The sequence below is a fragment of the Miniopterus natalensis genome, chromosome 4, assembly GCF_054644295.1.
Source record: "Miniopterus natalensis isolate mMinNat1 chromosome 4, mMinNat1.hap1, whole genome shotgun sequence".
Taxonomy (NCBI): Eukaryota; Metazoa; Chordata; class Mammalia; order Chiroptera; family Miniopteridae; genus Miniopterus; species Miniopterus natalensis.
In genome coordinates this window covers 38,676,071-38,693,403 of record NC_142084.1, presented here as the reverse complement: position 1 = coordinate 38,693,403, position 17,333 = coordinate 38,676,071, and the positions used below count along the sequence as shown (strand labels likewise).

General features: G+C 39.5%; 1 protein-coding gene across 1 annotated transcript in view; it reads right to left on the bottom strand.

Moving 5' to 3' along the window:
- The window catches only part of GAB1 (GRB2 associated binding protein 1), a 118,599-nt gene that overhangs the window by 14,397 nt on the left and 86,869 nt on the right, over positions 1-17,333 (bottom strand). The window contains exons 3-6 of the mRNA XM_016206928.2: positions 12,855-13,080; positions 8,737-9,338; positions 7,171-7,256; positions 6,673-6,976 (exon numbers count right to left, since the gene is read on the bottom strand). Of these exons, the coding sequence (XP_016062414.1) occupies positions 6,673-6,976; positions 7,171-7,256; positions 8,737-9,338; positions 12,855-13,080 (1,218 nt within the window). The remainder of the gene's footprint in view (positions 1-6,672; positions 6,977-7,170; positions 7,257-8,736; positions 9,339-12,854; positions 13,081-17,333) is intronic.

Here is a 17,333-nt window from a genome sequence, read left to right as displayed (position 1 = left end):
CTCTTTCTTTTCTAAAAGATCCACCTTCATTAGCTCTCAGCTTCCGCCTGATTTTTGACTGTGGCCAACCTACCAGCGGTCATTCTCTACACTCCTCAACTTTCAGCCCCGGTACCTCGTCTATATTTGTGGTTAAATAATCAAGGTCACATGACTACCAAATCTACCTGGTTATGACCTAGCTCCATACTTCAGCTGCCTGACAGGTCACTGCCGATTACCCTTCCAATATTGACACTGAGGCCATTATCTCTCATTCAAACCAACGCCACCTCTCCAGTACTCTCAAGGGCACTCCTTGGTCTTCTTAACAGAAAAATGCTGTATTGAGATTTTTAAAGTGCACGTATAAAATTTACATGTATTTCCTAGTGCATCCAAAGCTTAAGGTCGATTTTAAGATAAAAGTCACAGCGTGGATATGTTGCACTGAACTGTGCTGAGCCACTGAGATATTTTGTTAGCTTTATTTCTCTATATCCTTCCAAACTCAACTTGACATTTGTGCTCCAGACAGAAGTAAAAGTCATGCCCAAATGATAGCTCAGTGTTACTTATGAGAGAAAGAAAAAGTGCAAGGTGTAAATATGCTCGTGTTAGCCTTGTCCTCTCCTCTACTGTCTGTAGGCAAATACTTGAATGTTTTGCTGACTGTTGAAGAAAAGTGTGAAAATAAAGAGTAAGAAATAAGAATTCTAAAGCAGAGGCAAAAATGAACCAATCTGGAGATACACCGATTCTCAAATTGAGTGTAAACAAAGGAACTCATCTGAGCCTCAACTTTAAATCCAAGGCAGTTACAACTTGGCTTTAGCTCGACTAGGCAGGAACAAAGAAAGCAACTTTTTTTCCCACATAGCTAAAGCACCAACTACTGGTGAAATTCCTATTGTGCTTTAACCCCTAGAGTTAAAATGATCTCCTCCAGGACTGTCAATCTCTGCGTCATGCGATTGCTCCCTTATTTGGAGTAGTTTGGTAAATCCTAATCTCTGGTTCAGATCTTTCCCCCAGATCCTAATCTGCGTATCTATAAAACCACCCACCTGGATGGGCCGCAGGCGTTCACACCGCGTGTTCAAAACGGAATTCGTCCACTTTGACTCACCACAAACCTGCTTTGTTTTCTATCCTTCTGATTCCCATAGCAGATCTATTAGGAGTCATTCTGGAATTCCATTTTCTCACCTCCCTATATAAATTTTACTTTATATTTATAATAACAATGCAATAGTTTGTTTTCATTCGCTCAAGAATTTAAAAAAAGTCTGCAAGTCTGAAGTCCTTCCTTCCCTTAACAATCAATGTGCAGGCCAGTTACCTGGTTTTTCTGGGAGCAATGACCTCACACTGTGTGGTTAAATGACCTCCAACCTATACTCCAAGTGCCGGCAAAACTTTAAAAATCACTATAAGTCCCCAAGTTGAGGGAGCAACTGAGAGCCAGGAATAAAAGCTCTTGTTAGGCCTTTCTCATTTGATCATCCCTAAACCAAGGCTTCAAAAACCCTGGATTTGGAAAATGAGGCAAAGCACTCCCTGAGAAAGATGCTGAAAAAGGTATGACTTTATAACATTTCATTAAAAAATATATTCTTTTCTATCATTAAATCTCAGAATGAGCTTTCTAGAGGCCAGTCTGCTCATAGTACTTGCCTGCATAGAACCCTTTCATGGGGTACTCAGAATAAAGCCCCAACTTATTAGCATGGACCACAAAACTCTCAGGATCAGGCACCTGCAGGGCATTTGGCATTTGCTCCCCCAGCCATCCTTTCCTCCCCACCTCCCACGACTGAGCCTGCCCCATCTCTCCTTTTTAAAGGATCTGGGAGCGCTGTTTATTCTGACTAGAAAATCCTCCACCACCCTCCCCGCCTCTCCATGGTTTAATTGCCACTCACCCACTCAGACTCTCCTCCGGGGAGCGCAGCTGGCGGTGCCAAGAGCTTACCTCAGCCGCAGCCCTGTCCATGCTACTTATGATAATGTGTTTGCTTTTCTATCTCCTCCCCAGGACCCCCAGCTTCAGGAAAGCCATCTTTCCTTCCCTGTGTTTAAACACCCAAGTCCTACAGCTGGTAGGCACTTAAATTTGCCATATTTAATGCTGGTGGTACATAATCTGACCAATGTCATAATTTTTTGAAATTGAAAAAGAGTGAATGTTGTTTTAAAAGTTGGTCATCCACAAATATGGTCAAGGCGGTCACATGAGGTCGTTTCAAATAAGCAGATGCAATCTTTTCTTTGCAAAGTCCATGAACTAACTATCAAGTATTATTTTAACAGGTACTGCCTACTTGCATTCAACTCAAAGAATTATTTATATTCTTCTGAACTTTTACAGATTATGCTATTTCCAGTAGGCGTCTCAAAATTCAAGAAAGAAGAAAAATAATTAACATTATTATCCTCTGCTAATTCCAAAGAGTAATCAAGGTATACTGAAAAACTCACAGACTTGTTTTAATGGTCTCGCTGTATAAAGAATAATGCTAATTATACTGGAATGTTTAGGGGAAACCCCCTCCGCATGCCAAGGCTATGGTGTAAAAATGCACTCCATACTCACCTTCTTTAAACTGTAACACCAAACAAAAATCTGACCGGGAGTCACACTTTAATGCTTGTTTAGTAAAATCAAGTTATTTTTACTGGTGTCACTCCTCCATCTTCCAAACATTTATTATAGTATAAAAGTCATTTTGAGAAAGCATGTTAATTTTTAATTATATTCAAAAACTTCTTTAGGAGATGTCTTGAAAAAATGTTTAGAGCAAATATATCGCTGTGCCCAGAATAGACCCACCCAAGGAAGCTCCTCACAATTGGTCTTCTTGATGCTTCCTACACCAAAGTGAAGACCCAGACCTGACGATACCTTAACCAGACTCATGTTAAAAAACACCAGAAGTAACCTTGCGCTGCTTTTTACAAATCAATACCATAACCGATGGTCAGAATCACTGCAGAAAGCCACAAACGGACAAAGCCAAACAAAACAAAATAGAAAGACAGCATTTGAGGCTCCAACAGCTGCTCCATCATGTTAGAAGGAGACTGGATGGGGGAGGGGGCCTAGATAAGTGCAGTGATTAAATACGGTAGATTTATGTAAAGACTGACTTTAAGAGAAGTCAGTCTTTACATTTCTGTAATTTCTGCAATTTCCATAATAGATATCTTACAGAAATTTCTCAAATTTTACAATAGCTTTTCCATTAAAATAGAAAACTTTCAATAAAAACAATAAAAACGTAATTTGTGCTGCATTTCCAACAACTTATCTGCTTTCCTAATATTTAATACAACACACGGAAATTATGCTTTTCTCCTCTAGTGTATACACAAAATATGGTTCAAAACAAACACTATATCATGACAGAAATGGTATGGGTGAAAATATAGCTCCTACAGGTTGGAGGATGGGCAACTGATCCATGAAAATACATTAAACATACAAGTTTAGAATATCTATGTATTTCTGCAGCTTCAGTTACTCAGAAGTATTTGAAAAACTCATCTGTACTACTAACTACAGCAGCTGACATCTATAATTGGGGGTATAAACAAGACTAGAATGTCACTCCTTTCTTGTAGTCCCTTCCAAAAACACTCCAGAAACTGGCTATATTGGATGTTGAACTAGTTATACTGGGCCCTGAAACTAATCAAGCCATATCTGATAGAATTGCATCTGCTTACCATTAGGTTTAGTTAATAAGAGAGACTAGAATAATAGATTGAGTTATATATCTGATATCACAGAATGAGAAATTTAGAACGGACTCATCTGATGCTATGATAACAAGAAGCATTTCATGACCAAATAAGACATTTGTTTTACAGTTTAAGTTTTGAGGAATAAACTTTGCTCCAAGATCTGAATTTGGGTTTTAAAATGTGTTTTTCTTGAATAATTATAACTTTCTAAAGTGGGTTGATAAAGTTTGCCCTGCAATATTAAATACCTTCTCACGCATCCTCTCTTGTATCATATTTACTGAAAAAGTAGGATAGTACGAAAGAAAAGCAGAAACATTTTCTTTACTACTATGATTTTAGTAACCTCTTCACTGTTTTGCTAAACCCATTCTCGATTTTGCCAAAAACGATGTGGTTATTTATTCCGGGTGCTTTCTCGGTTCATTTTGTATCTAAAAAAAGATACCAAATAAATAACCTGGCCCATGAGCTCAGGACTGTCTCTCAACAGTTCAGCTAACTTTTTAGAACATTGAACACAATCTCCAGAAGTAACTAAGAACCTGCTTTGTTCTGTTCTAGTGTGAAGTCACTTTAGGGTGGTTAGAGAACTAGGACAATTACTCTGTCGTGTATTAGAATATACAGTATTTTCACTATACACATAGGGAGATATAATTATACAAATATATTATATATGTAATATGTCATATATAGTACACATGCCATATTATGATGATATATTTAGGGTGCCCCCCAAAAAATGTATACACACACTTTGAATAATTATAAAGGCAGTGTTTATTAAAGTACATTTTATTTTCAAAATTGAGCTATCAACTCTCAAAGTGTATATACATTTTTTGGGACACCCTGTATATTATAATATGGGGTACATGAGCTCTGTCAAACCTAGGTGATACTAAAAGCATATCATTATGATTTTAAAACTTTTCTATCATATAAATAAGATCTTTTCTGATTCTGCATTATGCTTACCATATAGAATCATTAACTGTGAAATCTACCAGAACTTTTCAAACTGTGTTCTGCACAGTTCAAGGGGAGGAAGGGGCAGGCAAGGGGGCTAAAAGAGGTGGGACTAGGAGCCTGTACCCTACCCAATCCGTACCACCTCCACATTTATGGGAGACCTCAAGATATAAGACTGTAACTCTGGAAAGTGTAGCTCTGCAGCTACCATGCACTAATTACAGAAAAATAAGAACCATGTTAGCATTTAAATGAAGATTTCAATATTTCCAAGAGTTCAGGACACTTGTATCTTAACCCTTCAGCAACCTGTAAGTTCAATGATAAATGTATACAGGTCCAAAAATACTTTCATCTATTGTAGGCAAAGAAGAAAATGACCAATAATGTCTAAATAGATTTAAAAACAAATGAAGACAGAGTAACAGAAGGAAAAATTATTAAATAAAAAGCCGGTGACACGCCCTTTCTAAGGTGATCATCCAGATTATGGCCCTGCTTCTGGGACTGTCTGGGTGGCTATGGGTGTCACACGGGACCATCTTTTCAGCTGTTGGACCAAAGGTGGGCGCTTGACCCAAGAGCAGCCAAGTTACCGCCTGGCCTACAGTCTATCATGTGCCTTGGTGTGAAATGACAAAGGAGACCAATCAAGCTCCCTCTGAGCAACCTGAAGTGAGTCAATAATGAAGGAGGCAATCAGCAGATGTGGAAGCTGCAAGGGCATGGAAAGGGAGCCACGAGTCAGAATCGAGGCCACCGAGGGGCACTGTAGGCCAAAGCTCTGGGAAAGTAGAAAACCAAGTAAAGTAGGGGACACAGAGCAGAAGAAAACAAAAGGAGGAAAGAATGGGAGAAAGCAAAGCAGTCACAAAGACTTCCCGTGGGACAGACATGCAGAGAGCAGGACAAAGTGGCAGTGCCCTGGGGGTGCCTCGGCTCCCAAAACGAAACAAAACTCATTTTCTTAGGATACTCTGAGCGAGTCTGTCTCTCTTCTCCACAACGAGTACTTAATTAGAATTAATATTAATGATCTAAGCCCAGATTCATGAGAAATTTGCACAAGCATTACAAGCTTTTAAAGAGCTACAGACAGCACATGAGAACAACACAGAAATTGTGCCACTCGTCACACAGCCGATATACTAACTTACTCAGTTGTCCAGATTAAGTCATGCTAACAGCATGCTGCAACACAGCTAGCTGGGTGGGTCTTGACCACTCAAACCCAAACTTTAAAACTTGAGTACATATCACAAATTTGGCTGAAAAGTTTCTCTTACACTGAGTTCTTGACAAACCAAGTTACTTGAGAACTTAATGCTACTTATGAAGGCCAGTAGAAAAGAAAAGATTATTTATACTCCAGAAAAGGAAGGGTAATCTTTAAGCAGTTGTTATACAGACAGGATGGAAAGATTATACAAGCAACCTCACTGTCAGGTGCATGAATAACCTCGCCAAATGTGATACTATAGATGGTGGTTTGGTCTGCAATGTTCTGTTCTTTTAAAATTATTAAAATAGCTGTTAGAACTTAAAATGTCAAAAGATAATACACATAAAATGTGAAATTTCTGGGCTTCTCTTGATACATCAGAAGATTTGCATGTACAAGTCCATATTATTTTCACAAGTCAACAAAGGGTTGCAGCCCAGGCACAGTTAGTTAACCCAATTAGGGCATTCGACTTTCTCCTAATTCTCTCCTGTTCCCTACCAATCCTTGTGAATGTTTTAGTTTGTAACCTCTGCTGTAGAGACAGGAGATTTAAAAATCTCACCTGGGCATCAACATATAATAATTATTAATCTATACACAGCAATAACACTTAAACAAGTTAGTAACTAAGGTAATATGAAATACTCAAAATTTATAGTACCAATCCTGTTCTGGATTTAATGACAGTTCAATGGGCAGAGTAGATGGGCAACCCTGAGCCTTTTCCTATGCCCTGCTCTCCTTACCTTTTCTGTCTGGCTTGAGGTTCCTATCCACGGGGGGTGGTTCACAGTCTGCAACAGGAACGGGCCTTCTGGGAGGGGTCTTTGGGCTGGACCTGAAGCCCATATGAGCTGGAGGAGGAACTTGCATTCCAAATGAAGAGAAGTCAAAAGTCCCCGGGGTCATCGGCACATAGTTTGCTTCCTGAATTGGTTCCGTAAAACTGCTGGAATGCTGTCGCGGCGGCGAATTGGGATTCATTGGGACGTAATTCTCATCCAGCTCTTCACTTGATACACTTCCCACTGTCAATACATTTTTGATTTTCTAAAACACACATACATTTCTTTTAATAAACAAAAACTACTGTCAAGCAGGAAAACAAAATTGTAAGTCACTCCTATTCATATGGATCAGAAGGGGCTTTTATTTCATGATCTCATTTAGTCTCAGGGAACTAAGCGTGAAGATTTTTGACAATGAAATATATACTCGATCGTGCCAAGGTCAATTATACTTACAAAGTGGTTATGGAAGCCTTCAAGTGAACTAGATCTATCACTTGGAAACGTTCGTGGAATATCATAGCAGTCTTGAGAACTAGCATCTAAAATAAAGAACAAACTATAAACATTTCTTCCCACATTTGCCAGTTCTCAGGGTAATCAGGAATGACTGACTCTCTCTCTCTTTAAATGCACACACACGCAGGTACATATGCACACAGATTTTAAAAAAGATGCTCACAGAATAGTATCTTGACTTGGTACAATAAACCACTAGAAAATACAGACACTCACTCCTATGCCAACCAGTACCAGTGTTTGATTATGACAGGGAATGACTGTCTAAGTCTGAGATGAGATGGGTAATCTAAAAATGGAGAAAGATGCCCGACCAGCATGGCTCGGCGGTAGAGCATCGACCTATGATCCAGGCGATTTCGGTTTGTGTCCCAGTCAGGGCACATGCCCAGGTTGCAAGCTTGATCCCCAGTAGGGGGCATGCAGGAGGTAGGTGATCAATGACTCTATCATCATCAGTGTTTCTATTTCTCTCTCTCCCTCTCCCTGAAATCAATAAAGATATATTTAAAACATATATATGTATAAAAAGACATATTCTAAAAAATTAAAATAAATTAAAAAACAAAATAAAAATGGAGAACGATAAACTTCTATTTTGTCTTTTGCACCACCTTAGCCCTAACTTATATTTCACTAGCTTATACCCAAGATTATACAAACACTTCAAGGAGGGAGTTAGAAAATGGTACTGAATGGCTAAATAAATAAGCCTTGATATAAGTACTATTTATGATGCATTAAATCTTTATCTTCTTCAGGACAGCTGGGTAACTCTACCACAGTTTTTAGGGTATGAGCATTTTACACTTTGGCTTTCTATTTTTAGGACATTAAGAATCTCAGGGTATAACCCAGACTCAATTTTTCTCCTCTCAAGGTCTGTAACTTTTGGCAGGCTCTAGAAGACCATATAGGAATAAGAGAAGCGGCAAGGAATAATGGAAGAGAAGACTTAGAGCTTCAAAAAGAAATGCCACCAAACAAAAATCAGTGCAGCTTGAACGGAACTGATAATAACCTGTTAGACACAACGTAAACATTGCTTATCTAGGAAGGAAGGAAATGGAGCCCAATAGATGTGACACAGAAGTGGCTGTAATGGCACAAATACAGAAAAGGGCAGGAGTCGAAGAAGCTGTGTGGCTGGCCCATTTCCTGCTCCTTTGCCCATCGGAGGGTCTATGCCCCCAGGATGTATAGAAAGTGGGAGGGGTGCCCACTTCCTGAGGCAGGAAGGAATTACTGAGGTCATACTTTTTCGGGGATGAAAAAATCCAGCTCTTTCTCCCTTCTAGCAGAAAACACACAGAGGCACCTGTGGCACGCACCCCCCAGGGCATCTACGGAGACTGCAGCTTCCCTACGTGAGCGGGTAACTGCAGGGCTGAAGGAACCAAGGGCTATCATCTGACACCCTACTATGCTTGAAAGAACAAACATTCAGAAAAACAGATTTTCTATCAGGAACTTCGAACAGAGTCGAAGCCAACGAGAGCTGACCTTTCCGCAGTTTGTTCAAATCCACAGTGGAGATGGTGTTGCTGCGGGAGGGCGGCACCCCTGCGGTGGGGACACAGTAACTGTTGTCGGTGTCGGAGGCCGCGCGCGTGATGCTACACGTTTCCACAGGCGATCGGTCGTGGGCCGGGTGTGGTTTCGGTGGCCGGGGTGGAGGAATATCTGGAATAGTGTCTAGCTTTGACGTCTGCCCCAGGGTTCCTTCTGGAAATGTTCGTGGAATCTGGTAAGTGTTCCCAGGTGTTGACGGAATGTCATAACTAATAGACACGTGCCTCATTTGAGTCTCTACACTCGATGCCCCAGACGGGGTATTGAAAACGTAGAGTTCTCCATCTGCTTCGGTACTCGAAGGGGACACCTTTGGGAGGACGTCGTGGGAGTAACTCCTGGGCAGGTTGTAAAGGCTGGAGTCCACCGAGACGGACGCGGCGCGGGACGGCGGCGAGTCATACATGAGCTGCTGCGGGAAGTAGCCGTTCACGCCGTGTTTGCTCTGGGAGGAAGTGGGATTTTTATGAGCAGGGACGTTATCATTGCAGTCTGTTTCAGAAGAGGTGGATTTTGCAGAATCAGCATGTGTTCTGAATAAAAAAATTGTTAATGACAGAAAATAAAACACAGTGAAGACATAAGACTGCATTTTAATAAATACATTGACAGCTCAGCAATAAAAATCCATGGCTTTTTTCATTAGATTTTTTTGGTGTGATCCATGGGATTTAAAGCACGAACGCTGCTCATTTTTACGATTATACGCCAGACAACAAAACCGCCACCACGAAACCATCAAAAAGCATTCTCTCCAATTTCTGTCCTAGACTGGCCCACACCCCCAACTCCACCTATTAAATCCACACATAAAACCACAACCCCTGAAGTACTGGAATTAGAAAGAGTTATAAAACTCTGAGAAAGGTAAATGATTAAGGCACAGACACGGGGAAAGGCATTTCCTCTGAAGAGCATGCAAAAACGTGGTGCCAACAAGGTATCGAGGCGATCCATCGCTCTTTAGTCCGCCTGTGGCACATCTGTTCTGTACAACTAAAAGTCTAACGATTACCCGGTATTGAGTAAATTCAGTGTGATCTACAAGGAGGTGGCAACTTGAAAAGTGTTGTATATCTTCCTTTCTACTAATTTTTTTAAACAAGCGTTTAGCCAATATTGTAAAGTAGATCAAAATACAGGCCACAGAGTGAGCCAATTCCAAACCAGAACTAACCTTGAGGAATCTCATTAGAGTATATTTTATGCTTTGGGTACATTTTCAGCGCCTGCACTTTGTGGTATCACAAAACTTGGGTAAAAGGCACAGCGAAGCTACCCATAGCAGCACACTGGCGCTTCCATAATGCTAAACAGGACCCCTTAACTACCCATGCGTGCTGTCCAGAGTCCTGTAGGAACTTCAACTTACTGATTTTAAAAGTGAACTTGTGAGAGTTTTTTTAAGGGCCTATCTCCCCCGATTTCTTAGTCACCTCTGGCTCTGTGTACTCCATTTATTCATTGGAACTCTGCTCTGCTGTTAAGAACCTACGCTGCGATATCCCGGTTTTCTTTGTCCCTCACTGATCACTCCCTTGTTCACTGACTGGCTCCCTCTTCCTGTCTCTCCGCCCGGGAACGGCCAACAGATTTCAGTCCTCCCTTTCTTGACCACACACACCATGAAAAAGTCCTCCCATCGCCTTCCACTGAATGCTGACAATTCTCATCTCACTACACTCTGAGTCCCATATTTTCCAACTGTTCAAATATATTTCCATTTCATTATCCCAGCATTACCTTGCTCCTGTGTAGCAAACCAAGCCCAGCTTACTTCTCTAATTGACTGCCCTTTCTGACTTGCCATTAAAAGAAATGTCTTTATTCGGGTCCTCTAGGCTCAAACCCCAATCAGCTTGGGTTCATTCTCTTTGATTTCCACCATCCCCAGGTATAGAGTCTTTCTTCCTAAGCAAGTGCCCATCCCCTGCCCTATTCCCACTGTCACCACCCCAAGTTCAGGTCCGTGTCTCTGCTGCGTTCTACACCACTGGACCCTCCTAAGTGAACTTTTCCCCTCTGGTTTCTCCTTCCAACGTATGCATGGGTCATACTGCCATGCTGGGGTAAAATCAGTATTTTCAAAATATGGTTTTCATCTCACTCACATACCCAGAGAAAATCCTGTCTAAGGTCCCTCTACAGGGAACTCCAAAAAGCCCACAAACTTCGCCCCTTGGCACTGAGGCTTACTAATCACCTGGCTCCACCTTTTATGTCCTATCTCCTCTTACTCTTCCCCAAACGGAACCCTTTATCCAAGCAGGCTCTCCTCCTTATCTTCAACCCATCACTCTCATTCTCACCTCTCCCTTTCCCTCAAGCACTTTATGCAGGTTACTAATGATAGTCTCTCTTTCTCTCACCAACCAGGTGTAGTTCAAATCCTGCTCCTCCCAGGGCAGGAATTTCCAACATATTTACATATATGAAAACCCAGAGGCATTTAATTCAGCCTGGGAGTCTGGGAAAATTTTTCCTACATGTGTCTGGGCTGAAGTTCTCTTATCTTGCCTCCATCTATAGACACTTAAAATGCTTCCACGTTCTGACTTTTTCACAAGGTTTACTTGTAAACTGTGAAGGTGTCTGTATCTGAGGGGGCTGTAACTTACGTAATTAGTTTGTAGCACCTAGTAAAATAGTGGGCACATCATAAATACTTGTTAACTGTCGCTTTTGAAAAAAAGTAGATGCAAAATATATCTGAGCATAATTTCTACCACAACAGAAAAGTTGTGATAAAAGTAAGATCAATGAAAGACATTATATATATATATAGATATATATATATAAAAAGAAAATGTACTGAAAATTGTCACTTAGCCGTTGGCTTTTAAAATGTTGATATTGAAAAATAATTGTGACTCACCGTAAAATGAAATCTTAGTTAGTAGCATAGGTAACAAAGTTGCGAATGTGTAATTTTAAATACTCACAGCAAACAAGCAAAATCAAGTTAGAATTTGGTATTATTAACTAGTGCTGATTTATAATTTTTTTTTTTCTCTTACAGGTAAAATCCCATTACAACAAATATATAGAAATGCATCTTTGGCGTGTTTGTTTCCATTATCTTAGGGATATAGTCACAGAAACTAATTTGTGGATCTAAACAAATTCTATATAAAATTTTTTGAACAAGTGCTTTGTATATTCCTAGCCTGGTTAACAGTCATTTTCTACATTAAAAAAAAAATCTTTTTGTTATAAAAAATAATGCTTAATACCTAATAACCCTGTTTAAAAATCTTTCACATCTACTATGCAATTCACCCCCACATTTATACTACAAATTATGATAATAAATATACCCAATATCATTAGCTGTCACAGCTGCTAATGGTAGAGACAGGCCTCATGATCACTATTTTTCAGCTCCAGTACTTACCATTACCTCAAACCTTCCAATTACTCAATATCAAATTAAAATACCTTATAGCTTAGAAGAAGAGAGGGGTCTTGGAGCAGGGATGTAGATACTAAAGCTCAATTTGTATTTTCCATAGATTTTGCTATATTGGGATTTTACCTGTATGATTAATTTCTCACACAGATCCAAAGCAACCACAACACACTCACTGCAATGGAATCGTTTTGCTTTCAAAATCTTCTAGCAGTAGGTATTCCTCTCCTTCTTCAGAAACAAAAGATGACCCTTGGCTGGTTTATAATCACATAAGAAATGGAGCAAGATCACCATTTATAAATCAGTGAAATCTGTTAAGCAAGTAATACTGTGAGTCTGTAACAAAGACTACGAAAAGGAAGCTAGGTTTCACAAAGAGCTTTTGGTAAAAGTGTTCCTTGCCAAAGATGCTAGAGAATATGTTTTTTCAACAAAATCTAGTGAATATAAAAAAATCATTAGTGGAGGGATACAAACTTGAAATAATATGCATAAAATATAAGCCTATATAGATGGTTTCTTTTAAACCTTCAAATCATAGTTTTAAAAGTTTAAAGGTAAGATTCCTAAATATGTACACACACACACACACACACACACACACACACACACACACACACACGAATATGTGGTTTACCTGGTGGGTTCAGGCTTCTTGCTTTGACAGTTGATTAGCAAGAGGTAGTCTTGAGGGTCCTCCTGGATGTCAAGAGTCTCTATATGTGGTGGAAGGTTAATTAGCTGATACGGAGGAGGCTGGGCGACACAAGATGAGTCTACCTGGGCTGACGGTGGTGTTGTGATGACACCTGAAGATAAATCCGCTGGGGCTTGTAAGGAGCTGCCAGGGGGCTTCACAGGATCTGTGACACCAAAATATGACTATCACTCTCTATCCCATTGTAAGAAGTTTTTCTTAAGTAAAGCCACTTGAAAGTTTAGAGAAAAACTGTTTAAACACATGGAAACAGGCTAAATCATGACTGTGTCAGTTAAAACAAATACGACCTAAGCAGCAACATTTATACAGAAAATAATTGGTTCATGTCAAAGAGATCTGAAGAGTAGGGATCTTTCTTCCAGAGGTTCTAACAGTCTTTCATGTTGAGGCTTCTGGAAAGGAAGATGATCTTCGATGTTCTATAATCTTAGCACAAAAGGCAGATTTTTTCCCCCATGATGACAAAGTGCTTCCTGAGCCAACCTTCCAAGGTGACCTGTGTTATCAGGTGGAACCTACAGGTGCCTGGTGTTGTGAATACCAGGCCCAGCTCTTGACCTCATCTGTACTCTGCTGTGCATCCTTTCTACTTCTCAGCCGACTGGGGAGAACGAGTTCTAACTGCGGGATTCACGTTCAGGGGAAGAGCTTTTCTTTAAGGCACCACCTCTTTCCTGAGCGCATCGTCTCATTTTCATTGACTGGATTTCTATAGGATTTTCATGTCAGCAAATAAGTAATTTATTAACTATGTTCTGAGAAGACATATGAAAATAGCTCAACTGGGTAGAATGAAGTAATTTAAAATGAGTTGAAAATCTAAAAATAAAATCCCACTGTAATCACTGACGCAACTAAGTAAAATTTTAAGGGCCCAGAATAAAAATTCTGTTACTCTCGTTAGAAATGAACGGCTATAAATCCAGAAAAAGGTAAATGCTCCTATATGAATAAACACATTTGTTTATTGTCTGTGTTAGAAAATATTAATTCTGAAATATATTCATATTCTATTCGTTACGTCAACATGCTCTACCAAGTAAAATCAAATGCAGGCTATTTGGCCTGTTCATCACCAGGGAGTAGTTCCATGCCAGCTCTGTCTTCTCTAGATACTATAGCAGACGTCCACACGCTTTTTTGATCGGGTCTTTATGCATTCCACTTCAATATTCATATAGGTACCACGGCAAAGTTTACAGAGCTCATTTTATAACTTCTTCCCAGACACAGAAACTCATATCCTAATTGTAAAGTTCTAATAACACATAATATGATTAACTGCCACAGTTTCTATTTCATCGTGGGTCCCCAAATCAAACACAAAGGATCAGAACGCCTGTGCTCCCCTGTGCCTTACTTGTGGTATTTGCACAAAAACGTTTTGCTCGCCTAGTAAAAACCCACTCGGCACTTTCTCTGACAAGCTGAAAGAGAGCAAAGCGAGGCACACTCGCAAATCTGCAAGACCATTTGCCTACATGTGTGTAGTTTGAAATTTGCCCCTGAAGAAATTTGTGAGTCCTAACAGATGCTAATGAAGTTTGAAAACATCTTTCGGTTGGAGAATTTGGCCTGAGTAAACGGAAGCTCAGCTAATGTCTAACATTTTATCTTTGTTACGTTGCATGCAATGTCCAATCTTCAAGCAAGCTCGTCTAACAAAATCCGACACTTTTTGCCAGTTCATTAATTAATTCCTTCTTATTTATGAAAGGCGAGAACAGAAAATGGTGAGGAAAGAAAATGAATTTTTGGACATTTATACAACATAATGCCATTATTTCAGAGGGAATCATACATATCGCATCCTGTCTAAAAGATGTTGAGTATAAATAGTGTACATAACAGGCCCTAAGAAGTGTTTTACTGTTTTGCTTGAGTTGCAAATATACAGAGATTTATTTAAGGGGATTTAAAATGCAACAGATTAATCAGTGACTCAGAGTAAATCCTTGTGATTTGTTAAACTTAAGGGAACTATGAAAAATATTTACCTTTAAAGAGCTTAAGAAAGATATATATAACACTGAGGAGAAAAACAAAAGGCAGAGGGATTAGAAAGCAGCTACTGTCTCCTACAGGCTGTATTCACAAGTATATTTTATATGCTTCTCCTTTCCTCTAGGGAGGGGCATGGCAAAACTGTAAAAGCCAGTTCAATTTTTAGTTCTGAACAAAACAAGATGAAACTAAACACAGGAAAAACAACACTAGAGAGAATAGAATGAGTTCTAGTTTTCAACTGTTAACTCCTAGAATAACTTTTCCAGGTGGTTGTTTTTATACATACACTTTCCCTTTAATATTTTTTCTAAACTTGATGCCTAGACGCTAAATGAACTGAGGGATTGATTCATCTTAAGTGGGGAAAAATCACCCAGCAGGGAGTCATGTTTTATCTGACCTTGTTTATGCACACAGTGGGACCATCTCATTTTCAATCTTCCATTTCTCCAATCTTTCTTCTCTTTCTTGTGAATGACAAAAAGTATTTACCCTCTTTATAGGTGCAAGATTCTCTCAATCTGAAAAAAGGGACTGGAATTCAAAGGCTCTCTCTCTTTTTTTTTAATATCTATTCACAATATGGGAAAACATACATATAGCTGATCCTTGAACAACATGGGTTTCAACTGCAAGGATCCATCTTATATGGGGTTCAATAAATATACAGTCACCCCTCTGTATCCCCTCAGGTTTCACAACTCTGCATTCAGCCAACCGTGGACTGAAAACAGTAAATTCAATCCGTGGTTGGGCACCTGCAGATGTGGAGGGCAGAATGTATGTGTTGTTCTACACATAGATTATATGAGGGACTTTTTATATGATGGGCTTTTACAGAAGATCCTGGAACCAACCCCCTGCAGATACCAAGGAACGAATGAGTTTTGGGGGGAATTTTCAACTATGCAGAGACTGGCGCCCCTAAACCCTTGTATTGTTCAAGGGTCAACTGTACTTTTAAGGGGCAGGAACTAGCGAGAAACATCTATTATGTTCATTACCAGGCTCACGAAAGAAAAGATCTTCAAACAGTTGTAAAAAGCAAACCCAAGCCTTCCAAACAACATGACATACAAAAGTCTTTAAAAGGAAGGCAACACTGCTCTACCACTTTGGCTCAGAAAATGCACTGTTTTCAAAGTTTTAGTCTTTGGATTATTTTACTCATGTTAATCTGACCATCTACTCAGCTCTGCATATTTTAATGCAAGCACTGCATTGTCTTAATATTCTCTAAATACAATTCTCTAAATACAATTTCTGGCCAAAGTTAGTCAACTGATCTGAAAAAGAAACTTCTGTTCCATCTTATAAAAACATGCGATTTACCCCAATTGGGCCCAAAAGATAGTTGAGTGGACCATGTTTATTGCTTTTTGCCTCACTTAGGTTTCTAACTTCTGCTCTTTCCAAGTAATGCTGGGATGCAGTTTCTGAGAACCCAATGTCAGTTTAGGGGTTGCTTACGTGTGTAAAATTATTTCCTGTCTTTTAATTCAGAAGCATGAAAAGTGTAATTAGCATCCATTAAAGGAATAATAAGCTATTGGAGCAAACTCCTAATTGAATTTTACTTAGAAAACTAATAAACACTGCTAAGGAAAGCCTTAACCAGCTTTAGGTGGAGAGAAGTAGGTGAGTATGTGAGGGGAACCGCAAATAATAAATTGGCCCGCAACTGTCCCTAGCTTAATGCATAGTTTTATTCTATTTGAAACCCTAATGCCATCACAGAAGTTGGGTTGCCTTGATAATGCCTCTAAACATTCAAAATAATATATGTATTTTTCTAACAAGAGCCTCTGCCCAGGGAAGCAATTCTCCTCTTTCTTATTGGTAAGGTAGGATATTTCAAAGTTGATGTCATAGGTCCCCTGATTTTGTCACTACTAACATACTGCACCTGAGCATGTGGTAATAAAACTGTGGTGTGGCTCATGTCCTTGTCAGGAGACCAGACGAGAACCTTTTCTCTAAAGCTGGGCGACATTTGGTGAAAGAATATGTTCTTGGTTTCTACTGCAAAAGTGTTACCTTTATGCTCACAATTAATGGTACAGAGGTCAAGGTTACTAGGTTTCTACTGATTACTAACTTATCCGGTCTGTTGAATTTTTTTTTTCCTGCAAAGAGAAGCACTTTGAATAGATCTATGTCTAACTTAGCAAATAAAGGTCCACAAAGAGTATGCATTATCATTAGTGCTAAAATAATCTTCTAACTTCTGAACAGACCACTTTTTAATGAAAGAACATTTTATAAAGGTAAATCTCACAAATGGATACAAACAAAAAACAGCAGTAGTTGCAATTTCCAGTGAAGCAACCTGTAGTTTCTTCTATTTATTTAATCAAATATTGAACACCTCTAATCAGCCCAATCTCT